General features: G+C 44.0%; 1 protein-coding gene across 2 annotated transcripts in view; it reads left to right on the top strand.

Annotated features, from left to right (window-relative positions):
- Positions 1-27,778, top strand: part of MOCOS (molybdenum cofactor sulfurase) — a 1,370,999-nt gene that overhangs the window by 1,052,120 nt on the left and 291,101 nt on the right. For both annotated transcript variants that reach the window (XM_063922731.1, XM_063922730.1), the window contains one exon: positions 1,288-1,689. In XM_063922731.1, coding sequence (XP_063778801.1) covers positions 1,288-1,689 — 402 coding nt within the window. The remainder of the gene's footprint in view (positions 1-1,287; positions 1,690-27,778) is intronic.

Genomic DNA, 27,778 nt, shown 5'->3' with positions numbered 1-27,778 from the left:
TCCCAAACCCTGTAATATAGTGTGTATTCTATTTCTTCCAATTATTTACTGGTACATGAAGATTATTCCAATAACGCATTGGGCAGGAAATGCCAGCGTTTGGGATGCCGTCAGTCAGAAGACTGCGGTATCCCGATGCTTAGAATCCCCACTTGGGGAAGGTAAGTATACTTACCTTACCCCAATACCCCACTAACGCACCTTCCTTGCAGCCTAAACCTAACCCTGCACCCCAGCAGCCTTGTCCTAACCCTCCTTGATGGTGATTAAACTAAACCCCCTCCTTCCCACAGCTTAAACCTAGCCCTCTCTCCCTCACAGCTTTACCCTCCCCCAGGGGTGCCTAAGCCTAACCCCCCATCCTCTCTTCCAACATTGCCTAACACTAACTGCCCCCCCCCCCCACACACACACACACACACACACACCTGCGACTTACCTGCCTGGTTACCGAGTCCACGCTTGTTCAGGATCCTGGCATTTGGGATTCCAGCACTAGGATTTGCCTGGATCCAGAACAGCAGGATTCTGACCGGTTCCCCCAATAACACTTGTGAATTAGGTTCCATTTAGTACCTATAGTATGTTAAAACTAATTATTTTATTTCAAAACTCTACAATAAAGTCCTGAAGTGACAGATCAGTCTCCAGGCATAAACAGAGATTTTGAAAAAATATATATTAACAGAATCAAAAATATATAAATAATAATAAGTGATAGCAAGTAATAATAAGTGATAGCATGGACAATTAAAAACAAAAATTAAACATAAAAGTAAATTAATAGTATCACTTAAACTGAGAGGCGTCATCTCTTCTTGGCTGCAGTTCGGATAACCACACCTACTGCTTTATTGAATACTACCCCCATTTGGTGACAGCTAAAATATTTTCTCTACCACTTTAATTAATAAGAGTCAATCAAGTTATTTTGATATTATGTTTTTGCTTGACACCTGTGTGGTAATATGTTATCCTATTTTCAAACATCGATAAATTGCAAGCTTGTTAAACTTTACTGAAAGATGTGTTTTTGGTGTTATGTCTTTGTATTTTATAATTTATTTAATATTAAACTTTATAATGGCCAAACAATATCTAATTTATTCATAAATCCTTACCAAATATGCAGGAAGAATATTTCATGTACCCTCCTAAAGGAAAATAATAATAATACACTTTCTGTAAAAGAAAAAGTTACTTATTTTAACTAAACTTATTTATTTGTATTTAGCTGACATGACTGTAATTTTAAAATAACATATTTTCTACATTTTCTTTACAAAGGCTGGACACATCTGTGGAGACAATATGGATATAATTGATGGGCGACCTACTGGCTCTGTGAGAATATCATTTGGCTTTATGTCTACATATGAAGATGCTCAAGTATTTTTACATTTTATCATAGACACCTTCATGAAAAGTTCATCACAGAACAAAGAGCACATGCTGGATATTGAAAAGTTTTCAAGAATCGGGTTCTCAAATACAGAGGAGAAAAGCAAAGGTTTCAATAGGAAAATCACAGAAGGTGCAACTTACACCCTGAACCATCTAGCTTCCAGTTTTTCTACAGTGGAAAGTACTTGTTCATGCAAAGGCAAGAGTACCATGACAACAAATAACAAGGCAATCACTCTTAGTCATATCTACCTTTATCCCATTAAATCATGTGCAGCCTTCCAGGTGAGACATTTTTATTAAACCATTTAAGTATTCATTTTCAATATTTATAAATCTATGCTTGTAATTTGTACCTATGTTCCACAAACACTGTAATTGACACTGTTCTATATTGTTGGTTGATATTTCAATTTACCTCTGGCAGTTGCATGAAAAATCAAAACATTTGATGGTCTGCTGATATTACATTCACTATAACAATTCCTGAAAAGTATTTTATTAAAAATTACTGTTTCTAGAAAATGATTGAAATGTACTATTTATAGAAAACTACTTATACTTATAACTACTACAGTTCTCTCTTATGCAAATTCATGTATGTATTTTTGATGTAATGATTTGCTTCTAATTGGCAAGGCATGTGTGGGGAAGTTGCTCCGTGAAACATAGTTTATTATTGCATGCTCTCTGGTGTTTACCTACTTTTGATAATTTGTCCATTTGTGGTCAGGTGTACTATATCTGTACATTTAGTAAGGTGTAGTCGTGGTATAAAGGACAGAGTGATTCCTGATTAGTAAAAAAATAAATACCAAATACTGAGCAACATCTCCAAACAGGTAATTTCAACTTTAAACTTGTCATTTATTTTGTACTGTCTGGACATGGCTACTACTAACAGATGCACAGACAAAAATCTTAAAGGTATGTGTGCAAATGCTAGGAGTTTAGTAGACAAAGTTCCAGAGCTAATTGTGATAATGACAAGGGATAACCTAGATATTGTTGCAATTACAGAGTCACGGTGCAATGAGAATCATGACTGGGACATAGCTATACCATGGTACAGTTTATTTAGGAAAGATAGAATGGAAAGACTAGGAGGAGAGGTAGCAATGTATGTAAAAAAAAGTATAAATGCTACTTTAATACAAAATATTGATGACAAAACTGAGGCCCTTTGGGTCACCATAGAAACTGGGGAGAAGGACATTATTCGCATTGGGGAGATCTATAGACCACCAGGCCAGGGTCAGGATTTTGGACAGGAACCTATTGTTGGACATCACTAAAATGGCTTTGAAGGGAGAAGTCATAATTATGGGAGACTTTAATTTACCTGATGTAAATTGGGAGGGGTCTTTTGCAAGTTCAGCTACAAGTGGCAAATTTCTAAATTCCTTACAGGGAGCATCTCTCAAGCAAGTGGTGTGGAAGCCCACTCACAAAGACTCAATATTAGATTTAATTCTTACAAATGGAGACAGGATAACAGACATATATGTGAGTGAGCACCTGGGATCCAGTGATCATCAAGCAGAATGGTTTAGTGTAAAGACAGGGTCCAACTCCTGTCACACAAAAACAAAGGTGTTGGATTTTAGAAATGCTGACTTTGAAAAAATAGGGAGATGTTTAAGTGATTCATTGGCGGACTGGAAAACTTGGAAAGAGTGCTGGAGAGGTGGGAAAAACTAAAAAGTGCAATACTAAGGCAACAGACCTTTGTATCAAAAGGGTTAGGAAAAGCACCAGGAAAAGCAAGCCAGTGTGGTTCACAAAAGAAGTAACAACTAGTGTGATAGCAAAAAAGATGGCTTTTAGGAAATACAAACAGAATCAAAATAATGACAAAGAGATGTATCTTGACAGATGGAAGGATGCTAAGAAAGTGATCAGACATGCAAAGGCAGAAGCTCAGGAGAAAATAACCCAGTCAGTAGATAAAGGGGGCAAAACTTTTTTTAAGTATATAAATGAAAGGAGAAAATTGTTAGGCGCCGTGGTCCGCGATGTCCTCGCGGCCCGGCGCCTAGCAACTAGGGACGCCAGGCGTGCGAGCCGCCGGGTCCCTAGCAACGCTGGGACGCCGTGCGCGCTTAGCCGCCGGCTCCCTAGCAACACTGAGCCGCCTGAACCCTAGCAACGGGGACGCCACGGGCGGACCGCGCTCCCCGTTGCAGGGTCAATCTAATCAAGTTAAAACACTCACACATTTGTCTTCTGCTCGTGCAGCAAGCCAGCTGCGCGGCATGTTTGTTAATCAGGCTCCGAACATCTGATTGGAGGACTCCCTGCTAAATACCTGCTCAGTGCTTCACACAGACGCCGGTAATAGCTTCCTGCATGCTGCTTTGGTTGCTGAACGTCTGTTCCAGTCCTGCTGTGTCCGGTCATTCCTGTCCTCTGAGTTCCAGAATCTAGGAGTTGTCATCTCGTCCCAGTTTCCAGAGTATATTGTGGTTTCGTGAGTTGCGGCTCTGCCGTGTGCTGCGGCTCAGCCCGCTCTGTTTTTGCTATTTGTTTCGGAGCATTTGCGGAGGTTTCCGCTCCCACAAGCCCTCTCCGGAACTCGGCGGTGTCGGGTAGGAGAGTGGACAAGTGGATATTTTGGTTGTCCTTTTCCCTGGCGGTTTTTCCGCACATATAATAGTTTTAGGTTAGCTTAGCCCCTGGCCTTGTTGCTTAGTTAGAGGGCCCCTTGTTATCACCCTGTCTCGGATTTCTCTTTGTTTCCCATTAAGACCTGAGGGGGCATCGGAGTTGGGCAGACGTAATCCGCCCTTCAAACGCGGCTGCCATGGGCTCAAGCAACCATAGTCTCGCAAGAGATTTCTGACAGCACAGGCGAGACAACGGAGTTAGGGCGCCAGGGGCTATTTCTGTTCCCGCTCCCTTTTCCCAGCATAACGTTTCCGTACTCAGGTCCTTGCTACAAGATCTCCTCAGACCAGAGTGCTGGAATCATAACATTATTACCGGCCATACCAAAACTTAAAATTAAACGGGGTTTAATTTTTTCTCATTCAGTTTTTGTTAGAGTTTTTTGGCCTCATGAATCCGACAGGTTTAGGGCCAAATCCCGGCCAGCTCTTAGTCAACCAGATTCAAGAACTTACTCAGATGGTTCAGGATCTTTCTCTTCGGGTGAGGTCGCAGGAAGATCTTTTGCGAGCCTCCCCGAGGGTAGTCCCTGAACCAAAGATGCATTTGCCCGACCGTTTTTCCGGGGACAGAAAATATTTTTTTAATTTTAAAGAAGCCTGTAAGCTTTATTTTCGTTTAAGACCTACATCCTCTGGTACTGAATCTCAGCGGGTTGGGATTATTATTTCTTTACTCCAGGGGGATCCTCAGACTTGGGCATTTGGTTTAAAAGCTGAGGATCCTGCGTTGTTTCTGTAGACGCCTTTTTTAAGTCATTAGGGCTTCTGTATGATGACCCAGATAGAGAGGCCTCCGCTGAGAGTCATCTGCGCGCTCTCAAACAAGGTAGAAATCCTGCAGAGGTTTATTGCACCGAGTTTCGCCGTTGGTCGAACGACTGTGGCTGGAATGACCCAGCTCTGCGCAGTCAGTTTCACCTCGGCTTATCAGAATTTATTAAAGATAGCCTCCTCCAGTACCCCGCTCCTGACACTCTAGATAAACTCATGGAGCTTGATATAAAAATTGATCGTCGTCTCCGAGAGCGGAGAACTGAAAGAGGAACAACTGTAAGGTCTAGTCCTTGTGTATATACCATTCCAGAGGACGTCGAGGAGCCCATGCAGATGGGTCTCTCCCGGCTGTCTCCTGAGGAAAGAACCAGAAGACAAAAGTCCGGTCTTTGTTTGTACTGTGGGGATAAGGGACATTTTGCTCGTAACCGCCCGAACAAGTCGGGAAACGCTCTGACCAGGTGAATGGTGAGGGGGTTCACTTAGGTCTGCAGCTTATCTCCTCTAATAACTCTCTTTTAGTCCCTGTTAAAGTTTCCTTTGGCAGCCTCAGTTCTTTGGTGTCAGCTTTTGTCGACAGTGGAGCTGCAGGAAACTTTATGGATATAACTTGGGCTAAGGCCTTAGGCATTCCGCATTTACCGTTAAATAGAAGTATCACCATGCACGGCTTAGATGGGGGTCTGCTTTCCAATGGGGTAATTACTCACCGTACACCTCCAGTAGTACTTACAGTAGGAGCCTTACATTCCGAAAATATTGAATTCTACCTTACACATTGTCCGGCAGTTCCTGTTGTTTTGGGTCACCCTTGGCTTGCCTTTCATAATCCCACCATTGATTGGCGGTCCGGGGAGATTTCCCAATGGGGTACTTTTTGTGCTAAAGAATGTATTTCGTATCCAGTCAGAGTTGCAGCAGTCGTCCCAGAGCTCATTCCGGTGGAATACCAGGAGTTCGCCGATGTCTTCTCCAAAGGCAATGCGGACATTCTGCCTCCCCATCAGCCCTATGATTGTGCAATTGAGCTAGTTACAGGTGCCACTTTGCCTAAGGGGAGATTATATGCCTTGTCCGGGCCAGAAACCACGGCTATGAATAATTATATTCAGGAAAGCCTTAAGAAGGGATTTATTAGACCATCAAAATCTCCTTTAAGTGCTGTTTTTTTCTTTGTGGAGAAAAAAGATGGCTCACTTAGACCATGCATAGATTTTAGGGCCCTGAATAACATCTCCGTTAAAAACACTTATCCTTTGCCGTTGATTTCTGTGCTTTTTGATCAGTTACGTTCCGCCGTGAATTTTTCTAAAATTGACCTAAGAGGAGCTTACAACCTCATCCGAATTAAATCTGGGGATGAGTGGAAGACGGCTTTCAGCACTCAGTCGGGTCACTACGAATACCTGGTGATGCCGTTCGGCCTGTTTAATGCTCCAGCAGTTTTCCAAGACCTCATTAACGATGTTCTCCATGACTTCCTGGGGAAATTTGTGGTCGTTTATTTAAACGACATCTTGATTTATTCTGAATCAATGGAACAACATGTTAAACAGGTGCGTCAGGTTCTTCAAAAGTTACGTGAGAATCATTTATATGCCAAGCTGGAGAAGTGTGATTTTCACATCACATAAGTATCTTTTTTAGGGTACATAATTTCTCCTCAAGGATTTTCCATGGAACCAAAAAAGCTCCAGGCCATCCTTAATTGGGCGCAACCCACAAATTTAAAAGCAATTCAGCGCTTTTTAGGGTTTGCGAATTATTATAGGCGGTTCATTCATTCTTTTTCTGACCTGGTTGCTCCCATAGTAGCTCTGACAAAAAAAGGAGCGGATCCTTCCAATTGGACGCATGAAGCTGAGCTGTCCTTCTGGGCCTTGAAACAAGCCTTTGTCTCGGCCCCAGTCCTCAGACATCCGAATCCGGAATTGCCCTTTATTGTGGAGGTTGATGCCTCAGAGGTTGGAGTGGGGGCTGTCCTTTCTCAGGAAGATCCGGAGTCTCTGGAGTTACATCCTTGTGCCTTTATGTCCAGGAAATTCTCCTCCGCTGAATCCAACTATGACGTTGGTAATCGGGAGTTACTGGCAATAAAATGGGCTTTCGAGGAGTGGAGGCATTGGCTGGAGGGAGCTAGACATACTATTTCGGTTTTGACTGACCATAAGAACCTGCAATATATTGAATCAGCTAAACGGCTAAATGCTCGGCAGGCACGTTGGGCATTATTTTTTACTCGTTTCAGGTTTATAATCACTTTCAGGCCTGGTTCCAAGAATACAAAAGCTAATGCCCTGTCACGTAGCTTTCTTCCGGTTCACAATAACAATCCGGTCGTTACCTCCATAGTTCCATCTTCAGTCATCCGGGCAGGCCTCACACAGGATTTATTTACCCAGTTAAACCAGCTTCAACACCAAGCTCCTAGACTTACTCCTGCTGGTCGTCTTTTTGTCCCTGAATTTTTGAGAGCCACTGTTTTAACTGAGTTTCATGACAAGAAAGTCTCAGGGCATCCGGGAATCACTAAGACATTGGAGTTAGTCTCTCGCTCAGTGTGGTGGCCTAGTCTTTCTATAGACGTTAAGGAATTCGTTCTTTCCTGTCAGGTTTGTGCACAGCATAAGGTTCCTCGTTCGTTGCCTATCGGGCAACTCATGCCTTTAACTGTTCCTCTCAGGCCATGGTCCTATATTTCCATGGATTTCGTGGTTGACCTTCCCCTTTCAGCCGGATTCCGAGTAATTTGGGTGGTAGTGGACCGTTTTAGTAAAATGGCTCATTTTGTTGCTCTTCCCCGATTGCCTTCTGCTCAAGGGTTGGCAGTTTTGTTCCTCCGCCATGTGTTCAGGCTTCATGGTTTGCCCACTGATATTGTTTCTGATCGGGGTCCACAATTCATCGCACAATTCTGGAAATGTTTTTGTGCCTCTTTGAAGATGAAACTGTCTTTAACATCTGGTTACCACCCACAGTCTAACGGGCCGACCGAACGAGTCAACCAGTCATTAAAACAATATTTACGTTTGTATTCAGCCAAACTCCAGAATGATTGGTCCAAGTTTCTCCCTTTGGCTGAATTTGCTTACAATAACTCTTGTCATTCCTCCACCAAAGAGTCTCCATTCTTTTCAGTTTTTGGTTTTCACCCCAGAGCCAATTCTTTTTCTCTGACGTCCTTCTGGATGCTGGGACTCCGTCAGGACCATGGGGATTAGCGGCTCCGCAGGAGACAGGGCACAAAAATAAAAGCTTTAGGACTAGGTGGTGTGCACTGGCTCCTCCCCCTATGACCCTCCTCCAAGCCTCAGTTAGGTTTTTGTGCCCGTCCGAGCAGGGTGCAATCTAGGTGGCTCTCCTAAAGAGCTGCTTAGAAAAAGTTATTAGGTTTTTTATTTTCAGTGAGTCCTGCTGGCAACAGGCTCACTGCAACGAGGGACTTAGGGGAGAAGAAGTGAACTCACCTGCGTGCAGGATGGATTGGCTTCTTAGGCTACTGGACACCATTAGCTCCAGAGGGATCGAACACAGGCCCAGCCATGGAGTCCGGTCCCGGAGCCGCGCCGCCGACCCCCTTGCAGATGCCGAAAAGTGAAGAGGTCCAGAAACCGGCGGCAGAAGACTTTTCAGTCTTCATGAGGTAGCGCACAGCACTGCAGCTGTGCGCCATTGTTGTCAGCACACTTCACACCAGCGGTCACTGAGGGTGCAGGGCGCTGGGGGGGGCGCCCTGGGCAGCAATGATAATACCTTGTTCTGGCTAAAAATACATCACATATAGCCCCTGGGGCTATATGGATGTATTTAACCCCTGCCAGGTCTCACAAACACCGGGAGAAGAGCCCGCCGAAATAGGGGGCGGGGCCTATCTCCTCAGCACACAGCGCCATTTTCCTGCACAGCTCCGCTGCGAGGAAGGCTCCCAGGACTCTCCCCTGCACTGCACTACAGAAACAGGGTAAAAAAACAGAGAGGGGGGGCACTTTTTTGGCGATATTGATATATTAAGCTGCTATAAAGGAAACAACACTTCTGTAGGGTTGTTCCTATATATTTATAGCGCTTGGGTGTGTGCTGGCAAACTCTCCCTCTGTCTCCCCAAAGGGCTAGTGGGGTCCTATCTTCGATAAGAGCATTCCCTGTGTGTCTGCTGTGTGTCGGTACGTGTGTGTCGACATGTATGAGGACAATGTTGGTGTGGAGGCGGAGCAATTGCCGGTAATGGTGATGTCACCCCCTAGGGAGTCGACACCGGAATGGATGGCTTTGTTTATGGAATTACGTGATAATGTCAGCACGTTACAAAAATCAGTTGACGACATGAGACGGCCGGCAAACCAGTTAGTACCTGTCCAGGCGTCTCAGACACCGTCAGGGGCTGTAAAACGCCCTTTACCTCAGTCGGTCGACACAGACCCAGACACGGACACCGAATCTAGTGTCGACGGTGAAGAAACAAACGTATTTTCCAGTAGGGCCACACGTTATATGATCACGGCAATGAAGGAGGCTTTGCATATCTCTGATACTGCAAGTACCACAAAAAGGGGTATTATGTGGGGTCTGAAAAAACTTCCTGTAGTTTTTCCTGAATCAGAGGAATTGAATGAAGTGTGTGATGAAGCGTGGGTTAACCCCGATAGAAAACTGCTAATTTCAAAGAAGTTATTGGCATTATATCCTTTCCCGCCAGAGGTTAGGGCGCGCTGGGAAACACCCCCTAGGGTGGATAAGGCACTCACACGCTTATCAAAACAAGTGGCGTTACCGTCTCCTGAAACGGCCGCCCTCAAGGATCCAGCTGATAGGAGGCTGGAAACTACCCTGAAAAGTATATACACTCATACTAGTGTTATACTGCGACCAGCCATCGCCTCTGCATGGATGTGCAGTGCTGGGGTGGTTTGGTCGGATTCCCTGACTGAAAATATTGATACCCTGGATAGGGACAGTATTTTATTGACTATAGAGCAATTAAAGGATGCTTTTCTTTATATGCGAGATGCTCAGAGGGATATTTGCACTCTGGCATCGAGAGTAAGTGCGATGTCCATATCTGCCAGAAGAAGTTTATGGACGCGACAGTGGTCAGGTGATGCGGATTCCAAACGGCATATGGAAGTATTGCCGTATAAAGGGGAGGAATTATTTGGGGTCGGTCTATCGGATTTGGTGGCCACGGCAACAGCCGGGAAATCCACCTTTTTACCTCAGGTCCCCTCCCAACAGAAAAAGACACCGTCTTTTCAGCCGCAGTCCTTTCGTTCCTAGAAGAACAAGCGGGCAAAAGGACAGTCATATCTGCCCCGAGGCAAAGGAAAGGGTAAGAGAGTGCACCAAGCAGCTCCCTCCCAGGAGCAGAAGCCCTCCCCGGCTTCTGCAAAGCCCTCAGCATGACGTTGGGGCTTTACAAGCGGACTCAGGGGCGGTGGGGGGTCGACTCAAGAATTTCAGCGCACAGTGGGCTCACTCACAGGTGGACCCCTGGATCCTGCAGGTAGTATCTCAGGGTTACAGGTTGGAATTCGAGAAGTCTCCCCCTCGCCGGTTCCTAAAGTCTGCTCTGCCAACGTCTCCCTCAGACAGGGCGACGGTATTGGAAGCCATTCACAAGCTGTATTCTCAGCAGGTGATAGTCAAGGTACCCCTCCTACAACAGGGAAAGGGGTATTATTCCACACTATTTGTGGTACCGAAGCCGGACGGCTCGGTAAGACCTATTCTAAATCTGAAATCTTTGAACCTGTACATACAAAAATTCAAGTTCAAGATGGAGTCACTCAGAGCAGTGATAGCGAATCTGGAAGAAGGGGACTTTATGGTGTCCCTGGACATCAAGGATGCTTACCTGCATGTCCAAATTTGCCCTTCACATCAAGGGTACCTCAGGTTCGTGGTGCAAAACTGTCATTATCAGTTTCAGACGCTGCCGTTTGGATTGTCCACGGCACCTCTGGTCTTTACCAAGGTAATGGCCGAAATGATGTTTCTTCTGCGAAGAAAAGGCGTATTAATTATCCCTTACTTGGACGATCTCCTGATAAGGGCAAGGTCCAGAGAACAGCTGGGGGACGTAGTAGCACTAACCCAAGTAGTGCTGCAACAGCACGGGTGGATTCTGAATTTTCCAAAATCTCAATTGGCCCCGACGACACGTCTGCTGTTCCTGGGAATGATTCTGGACACGGTTCAGAAAAAGGTGTTTCTTCCGGAGGAGAAAGCCAGGGAGTTATCCGAACTTGTCAGGAACCTCCTAAAACCAGGAAAAGTGTCTGTGCATCAATGCACAAGAGTCCTGGGAAAAATGGTGGCTTCTTACGAAGCGATTCCATTCGGCAGATTCCACGCACGAACTTTTCAGTGGGATCTGCTGGACAAATGGTCCGGATCGCATCTGCAGATGCATCAGCGGATAACTTTGTCTCCACGGACAAGGGTGTCTCTTCTGTGGTGGTTGCAGAGTGCTCATCTGTTAGAGGGCCGCAGATTCGGCATACAGGACTGGGTCCTGGTGACCACGGATGCCAGTCTGAGAGGCTGGGGAGCGGTCACACAGGGAAGAAACTTCCAGGGAGTGTGGTCAAGCCTGGAGATGTCTCTTCACATAAATATACTGGAGCTAAGAGCGATTTACAATGCTCTAAGCCTGGCAAAACCCCTGCTTCAGGGTCAGCCGGTGTTGATCCAGTCGGACAACATCACGGCAGTCGCCCACGTAAACAGACAGGGCGGCACAAGAAGCAGGAGGGCAATGGCAGAAGCTGCAAGGATTCTTCGCTGGGCGGAAGATCATGTGATAGCACTGTCAGCAGTGTTCATTCCGGGAGTGGACAACTGGGAAGCGGACTTCCTCAGCAGACACGATCTACACCCGGGAGAGTGGGGACTTCATCCAGAAGTCTTCCACATGATTGTGAACCGTTGGGAAAAACCAAAGGTGGATATGATGGCGTCCCGCCTCAACAAAAAACTGGACAGGTATTGCGCCAGGTCAAGAGACCCTCAGGCAATAGCTGTGGACGCTCTGGTAACACCGTGGGTGTTCCAGTCAGTGTATGTGTTTCCTCCTCTGCCTCTCATACCAAAAGTACTGAGAATTATACGGCAAAGGGGAGTAAGAACGATACTCGTGGCTCCGGATTGGCCAAGAAGAACTTGGTACCCGGAACTTCAGGAGATGCTCACGGAAGATCCGTGGCCTCTACCTCTAAGACGGGACCTGCTTCAGCAGGGACCGTGTCTATTCCAAGACTTACCGCGGCTGCGTTTGACGGCATGGCGGTTGAACGCCGAATTCTAAGGGAAAAAGGCATTCCGGAAGAGGTCATCCCTACCCTGGTAAAAGCCAGGAAGGAGGTGACTGCACAACATTATCACCGCATTTGGAGAAAATATGTTGCGTGGTGTGAGGCCAGGAAGGCCCCGACGGAGGAATTTCAACTGGGTCGATTCCTACATTTCCTGCAAACAGGATTGTCTATGGGCCTCAAATTAGGGTCCATTAAGGTTCAAATTTCGGCCCTGTCGATTTTCTTCCAGAAAGAATTGGCTTCAGTTCCTGAAGTCCAGACTTTTGTAAAAGGAGTACTACATATACAGCCCCCGGTTGTGCCCCCAGTGGCTCCGTGGGATCTTAATGTAGTTTTGGATTTTCTCAAATCCCATTGGTTTGAGCCACTCAAATCGGTGGATTTGAAATATCTTACATGGAAAGTAACCATGCTACTGGCCCTGGCTTCAGCCAGGAGAGTGTCAGAATTGGCGGCTTTATCGTATAACAGCCCATATCTGATTTTCCATTCGGACAGGGCAGAACTGCGGACGCGTCCTCAGTTTCTGCCTAAGGTGGTTTCAGCGTTTCACCTGAACCAGCCTATTGTGGTGCCTGCGGCTACTAGCGATTTGGAGGATTCCAAGTTGCTGGACGTTGTCAGGGCATTGAAAATATATATTTCAAGGACGGCTGGAGTCAGAAAATCTGACTCGCTGTTTATACTGTATGCACCCAACAAGCTGGGTGCTCCTGCTTCTAAGCAGACGATTGCTCGTTGGATTTGTAGCACAATTCAACTTGCACATTCTGTGGCAGGCCTGCCACAGCCTAAATCTATCAAGGCCCATTCCACAAGGAAGGTGGGCTCATCTTGGGCGGCTGCCCGAGGGGTCTCGGCATTACAACTCTGCCGAGCAGCTACGTGGTCGGGGGAGAACACGTTTGTAAAATTCTACAAATTTGATACCCTGGCTAAAGAGGACCTGGAGTTCTCTCATTCGGTGCTGCAGAGTCATCCGCACTCTCCCGCCCGTTTGGGAGCTTTGGTATAATCCCCATGGTCCTGACGGAGTCCCAGCATCCACTAGGACGTCAGAGAAAATAAGATTTTACTTACCGATAAATCTATTTCTCGTAGTCCGTAGTGGATGCGGATTGTCTGCAATACTTGTACATAGTTATTGTTACAAAAAAATCGGGTTGTTATTGTTGTGAGCCGTCTGTTCAGAGGCTCCTACGTTTGTCATACTGTTAACTGGGTTCAGATCACAAGTTGTACGGTGTGATTGGTGTGGCTGGTATGAGTCTTACCCGGGATTCAAAATCCTTCCTTATTGTGTACGCTCGTCCGGGCACAGTATCCTAACTGAGGCTTGGAGGAGGGTCATAGGGGGAGGAGCCAGTGCACACCACCTAGTCCTAAAGCTTTTATTTTTGTGCCCTGTCTCCTGCGGAGCCGCTAATCCCCATGGTCCTGACGGAGTCCCAGCATCCACTACGGACTACGAGAAATAGATTTATCGGTAAGTAAAATCTTATTTTTTCATCATTCTCCAGTCTCCTCATTGACCTTAACCTCCCATCTCAGAGCAATTTGGAGAAAAGTGCACTTTGCTCTCAGAAAAGCGGCCTTCCGAGAGAAAGAAATTTCTGACAGGCTCCGACGTCCTTGCACTTTTAAGGTGGGAGATAAGGTGTGGTTGTCAACTCGTAATATCAGGCTTCGACAATCTTCAGCTAGACTGGGACCCAGATTTATTGGACCATTTTTTATTATTAAGAAGGTCAACCCAGTTGCCTTTTGGCTACGTTTGCCAAGGTCTCTCAGAATTGGAAATACTTTTCACTGTTCCCTGTTGAAACAATATGTTTCTTCCAGTAGATTTCCTCGGAGAATCTCTCAGGGTAGATCTCCAGTGGATGTGCAGGGACAACAGGAGTTCTTGGTAGAGAAAGTTCTTGATTCTAGAATATCCCAGGGCCGGCTTTATTTTTTGGTTCATTGGAGAGGCTATGGTCCGGAGGAAAGGTCTTGGGTCCTGGACAAGGATCTTCATGCCCCTAGACTCAAGAAAGCATTTTTTCGGGAATTTCCTCAGAAACCTGGCTCTAGGGGTTCGTTGACCCCTCCTCAAGGGGGGGGGGGGGTACTGTTAGGCGCCGTGGTCCGCGATGTCCTCGCGGCCCGGCGCCTAGCAACTAGGGATGCCAGGCGTGCGAGCCGCCGGGTCCCTAGCAACGCTGGGACGCCGTACGCGCTTAGCCGCCGGCTCCCTAGCAACACTGAGCCTCCTGAACCCTAGCAACGGGGACGCCACGGGCGGACCGCGCTCCCCGTTGCAGGGTCAATCTAATCAAGTTAAAACACTCACACATTTGTCTTCTGCTCGTGCAGCAAGCCAGCTGCACGGCATGTTTGTTAATCAGGCTCCGAACATCTGATTGGAGGACTCCCTGCTAAATACCTGCTCAGTGCTTCACACAGACGCCGGTAATAGCTTCCTGCATGCTGCTTTGGTTGCTGAACGTCTGTTCCAGTCCTGCTGTGTCCGGTCATTCCTGTCCTCTGAGTTCCAGAATCTAGGAGTTGTCATCTCGTCCCAGTTTCCAGAGTATATTGTGGTTTCGTGAGTTGCGGCTCTGCCGTGTGCTGCGGCTCAGCCTGCTCTGTTTTTGCTATTTGTTTCGGAGCATTTGCGGAGGTTTCCGCTCCCACAAGCCCTCTCCGGAACTCGGCGGTGTCGGGTAGGAGAGTGGACAAGTGGATATTTTGGTTGTCCTTTTCCCTGGCGGTTTTTCCGCACATATAATAGTTTTAGGTTAGCTTAGCCCCTGGCCTTGTTGCTTCGTTAGAGGGCCCCTTGTTATCACCCTGTCTCGGATTTCTCTTTGTTTCCCATTAAGACCTGAGGGGGCATCGGAGTTGGGCAGACGTAATCCGCCCTTCAAACGCGGTTGCCATGGGCTCAAGCAACCATAGTCTCGCAAGAGATTTCTGACAGCACGGGCGAGACAATGGAGTTAGGGCGCCAGGGGCTATTTCCGTTCCCGCTCCCTTTTCCCAGCATAACGTTTCCGTACTCAGGTCCTTGCTACAAGATCTCCTCAGACCAGAGTGCTGGAATCATAACAAAAATCAAATGGAGAAATAATAAGACTTAAGACAGAGAGTGAGCATTTGGTGGAGGGAGACAAGGCAATAGCAGATCACCTAAATAATTATTTTTGCTCAGTATTTACTACAGAAAAGGGAAGGGGCCACAGTTAAGTTGCAAGGACATTCATAAAAATAAGGTAGATAAAAGTACATTTACAGAGGAGAAGGTCCTAACAGAACTTTCAAAACTAAAAGTGGATAAATCAATGGGGCCAAATGGGATACAACCAAGGATACTAAAAGAGCTAAAAGATGTGCTGCGTGACACCTTTAACAGAATCATTTAACCAGTCACTAAATACAGGTGCCATTCCAGAGGACTGGAAAAGAGCAAATGTAGTTCCACTTCACAAAAGTGGTAGCAAGGAAGAAGCAAGTAACTACAGACCAGTAAGCCTTACATCCACAGTAGGGAAAGTAATGGAAAAACTATTAAAATAAAGAGTTGTGGAATATCTTAAATCAAACAACTTACAGGATCCAACACAGCATGGATTTATTGGTGGGAGACCATGCCAAACAAATCTTATTGACTTTTTTGACTCTGTGATGAAAATAATAGATCAAGGGGGAGCTGTAGATGTAGCATATCTAGACTTTAGTAAGGCATTTGACACTGTCCGACATTGCAGACTGCTAAATAAACTTGAAAGCATGGGGTTGGATTATAAAACAGTCAAATGGATAAGAACCTGGTTGCAGGATAGAAAACAGACAGTTGTAATAAATGGAGTGCAATCTGTGGATAGAAAAGTTACCAGTGGAGTACCCCAGGGATCTGTACTTGGACCAGTTCTCTTTAATATCTTTGTTTTTGACATTGCAAATGGTATTGAAGGGAAAGTATGCCTTTTTGCAGATGATACAAAGATATGCAACAGGGTAGACACACCGGGAGGGGTAACACAAATAATTAATGACCTAGGTAGGCTTGAGAAATGGTCAAGGACTTGGCACTACAGTTTAATGCTAAAAAATGCAAAATCATGCACTTGGGTCTCAAAAACCCAAAGGCTAAATATAGTATCAAGGGTACTTTAATGGAAACTACTGAGGAGGAAAGGGATTTGGGAGTCACTATTTTAAGTGACTCAAAGGCAGGAAAGCAATGCAACAAAGCAATGAGAAAGGCAAGTCAGATGCTTGGTTGCATAAGGAGAGTAATCAGTATCAGGAAAAAATAAGTAATAATGCTACTGTATAGGTCATAGGTCTTTGGTAGGCCCCATCTGGAATACTGTGTCCAGTCCAGAAGGATATAAATACATTAGATAGTGTACAAAGAAGGGCAACTAAAATGGTGCATGGACACATCACAAAACTTACCCGGAAAGGCTAAAAGATCTTAACATGTATAGTTTAACGGAGAGAAGAGAAAGGGGGGACATAACAGAAACTTTCAAATATACCAAGGGTCTTAACAAAGTTCAGGAGGTAAACATTCTTCAAAGGAAGAGAAGTATTAGAACTCGAGGACATACACTGAAACTGGAGGGAGGCAGGTTCGGGGGAAATTTAAGGAAAAATTACTTCACAGAAAAGGTAGTGGATAAGTGGCATAGCCTTCCATCAGAGGTGGTAGAGACTAAGACGTTAGAGCAATTTAAACATGCTTAGGATAAGCATTTGAACATCCTTACAAAGAATTAAGGTTCAAATAGGGTTGAGATTACCAAAAGGATAAAAAAAAAGGGGCAGACTAGATGGTCCAAGTGGTTCTTATCTGCCGTCAAATTCTATGTTTCTATGTTACAGTAGTGTGAAAAGTTTTCACCCCCTTCCTGATTTCTTCTACTTTTGCATATTTGTTCACGCATATACTGTATGTTCAGGTCAAACAAAACTGAATATAAGACAAAAACAAGCTGAGTAAATACAAAATACAGCATTTAATTGTTAATTTCATTTACTTAAGGAAAATGTTATGCAACACTTACAGATGTGATGTGAACGCAGTGCGTCATGCTGTGCTCATTTGCATCCCTGCCAGCTTCCATAGGAATTAATGGAGTGGTGGGAGCATGCCAGGGGCGTTTCTACAGAGGAGGGGGCCTGTGTGCACCTCCGGGTGGGCCCCCTCCAATGCACGGCACTGTAGACTCCGGCATTGTGCTGGAGTCTACTGCGCATGCGCATGTCTCTGGAAACATGGCGCCCGCCATGATCCAGAGACCAATTTGGCTACCGCACATGTACGGCAGTCATTTTGGCTGCGATTTCCAGCGCGATAACAGCTCACAGAGCTGGACTCTGGAAAGGTAAGTATTAAAATGGATGCAATGGGTGTGGTGTGAGCCCCCCTGGACTCAGGGGCCCGTGTGCACCGCACCCTTTACACCCATTATAGAAATGCCAATGGAGCATGTGCATGTTGGCCTCACTGAAGAAAATGCATAGTGGGAGTGTACACATAAGCATATATGAACACAATTAAGAGGTAGAAGACACCTTGGGTCACCAGCATTAAAACCAGGTGGTCCCTCAAAAGTTCTTGGATGCAGGTAAGTAAAACCAAGTGCTGTCAACGCGTTTCGGGTTTGTAAATGCTTCCTCAGGCATTATGACTCTCAAATGCATGCATTCCTATTTATAGCAGACATGACCTGGAAGTACTTTCCATGACCTCTAAATTCATAATAATATATAATTGTGTCAAAACATAAATATTTTGTTTCCATTATTATCACAAAACATAAGATGTAAAAGAACATATATATAACTTATAAATTATAAATATATAACCATAAAAATGTACCAGATATAATCACTTCCAGTTTACAGTTTAATATATGATCAGTTAGCTAAGTAAATTTACATATTAAAAAAAAATACCTATTGTATAAAAAAAATTGCCACAGTTCCCATGTCTCATAAAGGTCTAAAAGGAACCCGGATGAACAACCGGCTTACATAACACTCAGTACTTACAGTAATTGCCACTATGCAGTCCAAAGCCGAATGATGGAAATGCGTCTTGCATCCCAAACATATTGCTGCATCACTGAAATGTATCATGCGTTACATACAACTGGAAGCAGTGCACCCCCTTACAGTATAAATGCTGGAGCGCATCCTGCGTTCCACATACTTAGGAGAAAACAAAAACTTAATACATTCCCATTGGTCGAGAGACATTACGCCTCCATGTCCATTATCCTAGAGTGCATTGTGCATTTCAAATTTTTTTTTATATAAAAGAGGGTTAAAAAAATCATCCACGGGCAAGTTAATATTGGTATATATAAGTGCCATTAAAAATATTAGATACCAAAATAATACAAATCATTCAGATATATAACAATATACATAGATCAAAAGTTAAGAAAACAGAATTAGAAGATAAAATTCTATATTACATGTCCCAGTATGAGTATTATAAAAATTATCATAAAACTAAATGTCAAATTCTTTGTTACTTTCGTTGGGTAATCTGCTCACTGAGCGTCTTCTTGTTCATACAAGCAGCTGTACTTATTAGGTGACCAGCCTATCTAAAATAGATTTTGTTTTGTCAAGCACTGCGCATTTGTAGTAGTGTTTCTCCCAGAAGAAGGTCCCAAGGGGGCTGAAACGCGTTGGAGCTACAGTCAATACAGTTAAAGTGGTTTACAAACAACTGAGCGCTCACTACGGAGTAAAAAAAGAACTTCCTGGTCACGTGACCCAAGAAACCCAGAAACAAGCGGCATCACTAGGCAACCGGAGTGCAGAGGACAAGGGGAAGAAGCCTGTGACCAGACGTGGTGGAAGGCAAGTAGCAGTGGCAGGTGAGTCTCTATATGTGGCGAGTGTCACACAGTAAACAGCTCTGAGAAGCGGTGACCGTGATCTCCCTCACTCACCCTAGACAGAATCCACCTCCCAAACCGACCAGCCTTCAGGGGAGCGTCTGAACCCGGACACACCACTGGAAGCTTGGGTAAGGGAGAGAGGACGAGTCCGGAGCCCCTACGTTTTCTGAGCCTTACAGTTTACACCAGCTGTCAGACACCGTGAAGACCCCAACACCACCTACCCCTTATTCCATAATTTTCTTATTCTTCCAGTAAGTGCGCTCACACCATACAAAAGTGCGGGACGCCGCAGTCTGTTATTGAACAGCAGTTAACTAGACTTACAGAGACAGTTATGTTTGGAATTGAGAATTCTACCCTCATTTCAAAAAAAATTTTTAATAGATATCCGTGTCCTGCGCAGTAGGTGCTTAACAAGGATTGACCAATTGTGGACTGATTTGTTTTCCATTTGTAATTTTTGTATTTAATTTTTCATTTTTTGTTTTGGTTTTCATTTTTCTATTTTCTATTTATTTGTATTTTTGCATTTAAGCTATATTCACTGTATTGTACTGCTGCATTTATGAAGTAAAAGTCTGTAGGAAATTCACCCAAGTTTAGCCTTTTTCATAGGGACTACAGGGTATTAATATACATCAGACCTAACACAACATCAATATTTTTTCAGATAAGATCATTCACATAAGCAAGTATTGAGCGCAGTGCTTGACATCAGTAGTGATGGGTCCTAATGTATGAATCCATGCCATTTCGGCTCTAGCTAGTAAACCTTCCTCATCTCTGTTTTTCCACTTTATTCTTATCTGTTGGATGCCTAGAAATTGTTTAATTGTGGAGCAATTATGAGAGATTCTAAATTATTTGCTAATTGTGAGTTTCCAGTCCTTTATTTTATATTTCTGACATGTTCTGCCATACGTATTTTAAGTGCCCTCGAAGTGCAACCGATATAAATAAGGCCACATGTGAACTCAATTAAATAGATAACATTACTAGTATGGCAAGTTATAACGTTTGTAATTTTATATTCCTTATTATTAACAAAAAAACTGGCGTACTTAGATGTTTTACTTGGAACTAGTTTACACAGTATACAGCTGCCGTATCTGTAAAAATTCAGATCTAATGGGTTATTTGAAGTTGTTGGTAGTGAGCATTTTAAACAGGCAGCTTTTCTGTAAATGCATTTTGGTATCTCTGCAATTAATATGCCACACTATGCTGCATCAAGGCAACAACATAAAAGGACCCACTTGTACTGTATATCACCTGTGTGAAAATGTAATTGCCCCTCTTAACCTAATAACTGGTTTTGCCACCTTTAGCAGCAACAATGAATGCAGATTGTCCCACTCTTCTTTGCAGTCACAGTGGCAAGGTTTTGTGAACTGCCTGTTTAAGGTTCTGCCACAGCATCTATATTGGATTCAAGTCAGGGCTTTGACTAGTCCATTTAATTTTGTTTCTTTTGAACCATTCAGCGTTGGAGTTGAGCTTGTTCTTCGGATCATTGTCTTGCAGCATAACCCAATTGCACATAAGCTTCAGATCATGGACTTATGAGTGGACAGTCTTCATCAAAATTTTCTGGTAGAGAGCAGAATTCATGATTCCATCAATTATGGCAAGTTGCTCTGGTCCTGAAGCAGCAAAGTACCTCTACATCATAGCACTACCACCACTATGTTTGATTGTTTCTATGATACACTTGTTAAGGAATGCTGTGTTACTGTAGGTTTACGCCAGATGTGACAGAACACATAGCTTACAAAAAGTTAACTTTTTTCAATTTTTGATTGCAATTATTATCCTCATTTCACATATTACTTCCAATATAATAATTTTAGGGGAGATGAGAGATCATGGGTATAAAGTACCAGTTTTCAGACCTCTTTTATGTTTGGCTTGCCAGGGAGATGTGACCACACACCCAAGACGGCACTGTCACACACCTCTCATCAGTTTCTGCAAAGGGCATAGCTTTTGTGATTGGCCATGCCTAACCCTAGTGAGGCAGGCTACTCTCTTCCTCCGGACCAACAACATTCCATGCATAGTCTCTCCTGGCATGTAAGCACAGTACCTCTTTCTCAAATTCCTCTTCTGACAATGCCTTCCACAGGTGTAATCATGGTTTTTACATCATATTTCTCAAGCTTCCTGGAAAGACAGCTCTTCCATATTTGCATCCTCCTCTTACATTGATCACAGATGATCTAATCAAAGAGAGGAATGTTTTGCCACAAGATGAGGGCATATGGTATGCTTGGTATTATTGTGGCTACTACTGTACCATGAATGTTTGTCCTCAAACAATAAACAAGAGCTGGCTGTTATACACTTCAGTGGTTCTGTATGTGTTGGTGTGTATATATATATATATATATATATATATATATATATATATATATACTGCTCAAAAAAATAAAGGGAACACTAAAATAACACATCCTAGATCTGAATTAATGAAATATTCTTATTAAATACTTTGTTCTTTACATAGTTGAATGTGCTGACAACAAAATCACACAAAAATTATCAATGGAAATCAAATTGATTAACCCATGGAGGTCTGGATTTGGAGTCACCCTCAAAATTAAAGTGGAAAAACACATTACAGGCTGATCCAACTTTGATGTAATGTCCTTAAAACAAGTCAAAATGAGGCTCAGAAGTGTGTGTGGCTTCCACGTGCCTGTATGACCTCCCTACAATGCCTGGGCATGCTCCTGATGAGGTGGCGGATGGTCTTCTGAGGGATCTCCTCCCAGACCTGGACCAAAGCATCCGCCAACTCCTGGACAGTCTGTGGTGCAATGTGGCGTTGGTGGATGGAGCGAGACATGATGTCCCAGATGTACTCAATTGGATTCAGGTCTGGGGAACGGGCGGGCCAGTCCATAGCATCAATGCCTTCGTCTTGCAGGAACTGCTGACACACTCCAGCCACATGAGGTCTAGCATTGTCTTGCATTAGGAGGAACCCAGGGCCAACCGCACCAGCATATGGTCTCACAAGGGGTCTGAGGATTTCATCTCGGTACCTAATGGCAGTCAGGCTACCTCTGCCAAGCACATGGAGGGCTGTGCGGCCCCCCAAAGAAATGCCACCCCACACCATTACTGACCCACTGCCAAACTGGTCATGCTGGAGGATGTTGCAGGCAGCAGAACATTCTCCTTGGCGTCTCCAGACTCTGTCACGTCTGTCACATGTGCTCAGTGAGAACCTGCTTTCATCTGTGAAGAGCACAGGGCGCCAGTGGCGAATTTGCCAATCTTGGTGTTCTCTGTCAAATGCCAAATGTCCTGCACGGTGTTGGGCTGTAAGCACAACCCCCACCTGTGGACGTTGGGCCCTCATACCACCCTCATGGAGTCTGTTTCTGATCGTTTGAGTAGACACATGCACATTTGTGGCTTGCTGGAGGTCATTTTGCAGGGCTCTGGCAGTGCTCCTCATGTTCCTCCTTGCACAAAGGCGGAGGTAGCAGTCCTGCTGCTGGGTTGTTGCCCTCCTACGGCCTCCTCCACGTCTCCTGATGTACTAGCCTGTCTCCTGGTAGCGCCTCCATGCTCTGGACACTACTCTGACAGACACAGCAAACCTTCTTGCCACAGCTCGCACTGATGTGCCATCCTAACATAGAAACATAGAATTTGTCGGCAGATAAGAACCACTTGGCCCATCTAGTCTGCCCCTTTTTTTTTATATATATTATTTTTATCTCTAACCTTATTTGATCCTTATTTCTTTGTAAGGATATCCTTATGTCTATCCCATGCATGTTTAAATTGCTCTACTGTCTTAGCCTCTACCACCTCTGATGGGAGGCTATTCCACTTGTCCACTACCCTTTCTGTGAAATAATTTTTCCGCAAATTTCCCCTGAACCTCCCCCCCTCCAGTCTCAGTGCATGTCCTCGTGTCCTATTGCTTCTCTTCATTTGGAGAATGTTTCCCTCCTGGACTTTGTTAAAACCCTTGATATATTTGAAAGTTTCTATCATGTCCCCCCTTTCCCTTCTCTGCTCCAAACTATACATATTGAGATTTCTTAGTCTTTCTGGGTATGTTTTGTGATGTAGGCCATGCACCATTTTAGTTGCCCTCCTTTGTACAGTTTCTAATGTATTAATATCCTTTTGAAGATTTGACCTCCAGAACTGAATACAGTATTCTAGATGAGGCCGTACCAATGACCTATACAGTGGCATTATTACTTCTTTCTTTCTGCTGCTGATTCCTCTCCCAATGCAGCCAAGCATCTGACTAGCCTTCCTCATTGCCTTGTTACATTGCTTACCTGCCTTTAAGTCATCTGAAATAGTGACTCCTAGATCCCTTTCCTCCTCAGTAGTTTCCAGTATAGTGCCATTAATACTGTATTTAGCTTTAGGATTTTTGAGACCCAAGTGCATGATTTTGCATTTTTTTGGCATTAAACTGTAATTGCCAGACTCTTGACCATTCCTCTAGTCTACCTAGATTCTCAATCATTTGTTTTACCCCACCTGGTGTGTCTACCCTGTTGCATACCTTTGTGTCATCTGCAAAAAGGCATACTTTCCCTTTAATGCCATTTGCAATGTCACCAATAAAGATATTAAAAAGCACTGGTCCAAGTACAGATCCCTGGGGTACTCCACTGGTAACATTTCCCTCCTGTGAATGCACTCCATTTGCCACAACTCTCTGTTTTCTATCCTTCAACCAAGATCTTATCCATTCAATAATCCTAATATCCAATCCCAAACTTTCAAGTTTATTTAGCAGTCTGCGATGTGGAACTGTGTCAAAAGCCTTACTAAAGTCTAAATAAGCTATATCTATGGCTCCACCTTTATCCATCACTTTAGTCACACAATCAAAAAAATCAATAAGGTTTGTTTGACATGATCTCCCCCCAGTGAATCCATGCTGTTTGGGATCCAGTAAATTGCCAGATTTGAGATAATCTACAATTTTTTCAAGAGTGTTTCCATCAATTTCCCTACTACTGATGTCAGACTCACTGGTCTGTAGTTGTTTGCCTCTTCCTTGCTTCCACTTTTGTGCAGTGGGACTACGTTTGCTCTTTTCCAGTCCCCTGGAATTACTCCTGTAGCTAATGACTGGTTAAATAATTATGTCAATGGTGCTACCAGCACCTCTTTAAGTTCTTTTAGTATCCTTGGATGTATCCCATCTGGCCCCATAGATTTGTCCACTTTCAGCTTTGAGAGTTCTGTTAGGACCTTCTCCTCTGTAAATGTACTTGTTTCATTTTCCTGAATATCCCTGCAACTTAACTGTGGCCCATTCCCCTCTCTTTCAGTAGTAAATACTGAGCAAAAATAATCATTAAGATGATCTGCTATTAAATTGTCTCCTTCAACAAGACTCCCAGTGTCCGTCTTTAGTTTTATAATTCCGCCTTTTGTTTTTCTCCTTTCGCTTATATACCTAAAAAAAGTTTTGCCTCCTTTACCCACTGACTGGGCCATTTTCTCCTCAGCTTGTGCCTTTGCACATCTGATTACCTTCTTTGTCTCCTTCTGTCTAACAAGATATATCTTTTTGTCTTCATTATTTTGTGTCTGCTTATATTTCCTAAAAGCCATCTTTTTTGCTCTCACAATATTTGCTACTTCTTTTGCAAGCCACACTGGCTTCCTTTTCCTTGTGTTTTTCCTAACAGTTTTGATACAAAGGTCTGCTGCCTTCAATATTGCACATTTTAATGTTTCCCACCTCTCCTGCACTGTTTCCAAGTTCCTCCACTCTGCCAAAGAATCGCTTACACATTTTCCCATCCCTACAAAATCAGCCTTCCTAAAATCCAACACCTTTGTTTTTGTATGGGACGAGTCAGTCTCTGTCTTAATGCTGAACCATACTGCTTGATGATCACTGGATCCCAGGTTTTCACCTACTTTTACGTCCGATAATCTGTCTCCATTTGTAAGTATTAAGGCTAATATTGCGTCTTTCCGAGTGGGCTCCCTCACCAATTGGTGGAGGGATGCTCCCTGAAGGGAATTTAAAATGTTCCTACTTCTAGTGGAACTAGCAACAGACACCTCCCAGTTTACATCAGGAAGATTAAAGTCTCCCATGATTATTACCTCTCCGTTTAATGCCATTTTAGTTATGTCCTGCAATAGGTTCTTGTCAAGTTCCTCTTCCTGACCTGGTGGCCTGTATATCACGCCAATACGAATAATCAACTTTTCCCGTTTCTATGGTCACCCAAAGGGCCTCAGTTTTTTCTTCAATACTTTGTATTAATGTAGTATTTATGGCATTTTTTACATACATTGCTACCCCTCCTCCGATTTTTCCAATTCTGTCCTTCCTAAATAAAGTATATCCCGGTATAGCTATGTCCCAGTCATGATTTTCATTGTACCATGACTCTGTAATTGCCACAATGTCTAGATCATCCCTTGTCATTATTGCAGTTAGTTCTGGGATTTTATTTCCTAAGCTCCTAGCATTTGCACACATAGCTTTTAGAGTTTTGTTTGTGCTTTTTCTGTTCCTAGCTATGTTCTCTCTGCCTATTTTTATTTGGTTTTGATCTGAATTATCTTCTGTTGCTGTGGATATGCTTCCTATTCCCTTTGCCTGCAGAAACAATACCTCTGTGTTGGGGGAGCAGATTTCTTTATTCCTGTTTGGTTCACTGCCCCCCTTTGTTAGTTTAAATAGTTCTTGATGAAGCATCCAAACTGTTCAGTTAGTATTCTTGTTCCCCTTGAAGATGGGTGCAGGCCGTCACTTTTGTATAAGCTCCTATCTTGCCAGATGGTGTGACTGTGGCCTATAAATCCAAATCTCTCCTCATTGCACCATGTCCTTAGCCAAACATTGAAGTTTCTGATGCAATGAGTTCTGTCTTCCCCTCTGTGTACTGGCAATACTTCTGAAAAAGATACAGTGGTTGCCACCTGCTTCAGAGCAGTCCCTAACTTCCTAAATTCATCTTTTACAGCCATGAGTTCAGCATTTGCCATGTAATTTGTCCCTAGGTGGACAATGACATCCACCTCCCCATCTTTTCTTGCTGCCTGGATGAGCTGCACTACCTGAGCCACTTGTGTGGGTTGTAGGGAGGTCATACAGGCACGTGGAGGCCACACACACTACTGAGCCTCATTTTTAATTGTTTTATGGACATTACATCAAAGTTGGATCAGCTTGTAGTGTGTTTTTCCACTCCAAGGGTGACTCCAAATCCAGACCTCCATGGGTTAATAAATTTGATTTTAATGGATAATTTTTGTGTGATTTTGTTGTCAGCACATTCAACTATGTAAAGAACAAAGTATTTAATAAGAATATTTCATTCATTCAGATCTAGGATGTGTTATTTTAGTGTTCCCTTTATTTTTTTTGAGCAGTGTATATATATATATATATATATATATATGATACACATATTACTCACACCTCTAAAAATGTATTAGCTCAGTTACTTTCTTTGCCAGCACTTTTTCCATTGTGTCTCTTGTGAAACTTTTTCCATTGTATCTCTTGTGAAACAATACCTACTGCATAGCTTCAAACATTTGTGGGTCACTATGCAGTACTGCCCTCTGAAGATCTTGGTCCAGACCTCAGATGAAGTAATTTTAATTCACATTGGTAAAATTAGGCTCCTATTGACTGTAGACAAAATCAGAGATTTGCAACCATACTGTTTTCCTCTTTAAAAGCATAAGTCATGAAATTGTTGTATTCCCCCAGCAGCTGTGACTCCAATGTGAGCCAAAATCTACAACTTTATAGTATTTGTGGACCAACAACGATGCTTTATATAAATCAATATAAGTTCTCCAAGAGTCATATTGTGTGGTTCTTCCAAACACCACCAAATACACATCAACATAGTCCCATTTCTGCAGCTTAAGATGCGCCCCCAAACCTTTATGCGTGTGAACCAATAGATTCAGTTATTCCTATAGCATCCTAGTGGTCTCCTCTGGACCTAAACTACTTGCAGTAACTTCAAAAATACCTTTTAGCATTGCCTCCATTTTTTTCTGTTTGCCCATATGGGAAGCAGAATCTGGTTTCCCTAAGCACCCCATGGTGACACCACTTGCGACACAAACACCTTCACACTTTAGCCATACAATCTGCTTAATTTTTCAAAATGACAAACAACTTTCAATAAGTCTCTTTTTTGGTGATCCCAAACACCAATCTAACATATTTCTCTATCGTCCTAGTGGATGCTGGGGTTCCTGAAAGGACCATGGGGAATAGCGGCTCCGCAGGAGACAGGGCACAAAAGTAAAGCTTTCCGATCAGGTGGTGTGCACTGGCTCCTCCCCCTATGACCCTCCTCCAAGCCTGTTAGATTTTTGTGCCCGGCCGAGAAGGGTGCAATCTAGGTGGCTCTCCTAAAGAGCTGCTTAGAAAAGTTTAGCTTAGGTTTTTTATTTTACAGTGAGTCCTGCTGGCAACAGGATCACTGCAACGAGGGACTTAGGGGAGAAGAAGTGAACTCACCTGCGTGCAGGATGGATTGGCTTCTTGGCTACTGGACATCAGCTCCAGAGGGACGATCACAGGTACAGCCTGGATGGTCACCGGAGCCTTGCCGCCGGCCCCCTTGCAGATGCTGAAGTAAGAAGAGGTCCAGAATCGGCGGCAGAAGACTCCTCAGTCTTCTAAAGGTAGCGCACAGCACTGCAGCTGTGCGCCATTTTC

Source organism: Pseudophryne corroboree, chromosome 5 (assembly GCF_028390025.1).
Source record: "Pseudophryne corroboree isolate aPseCor3 chromosome 5, aPseCor3.hap2, whole genome shotgun sequence".
NCBI classification, from domain to species: Eukaryota; Metazoa; Chordata; class Amphibia; order Anura; family Myobatrachidae; genus Pseudophryne; species Pseudophryne corroboree.
Note: the sequence above shows the minus strand (reverse complement) of the source record. Positions and strands in the feature narration are given on the sequence as shown.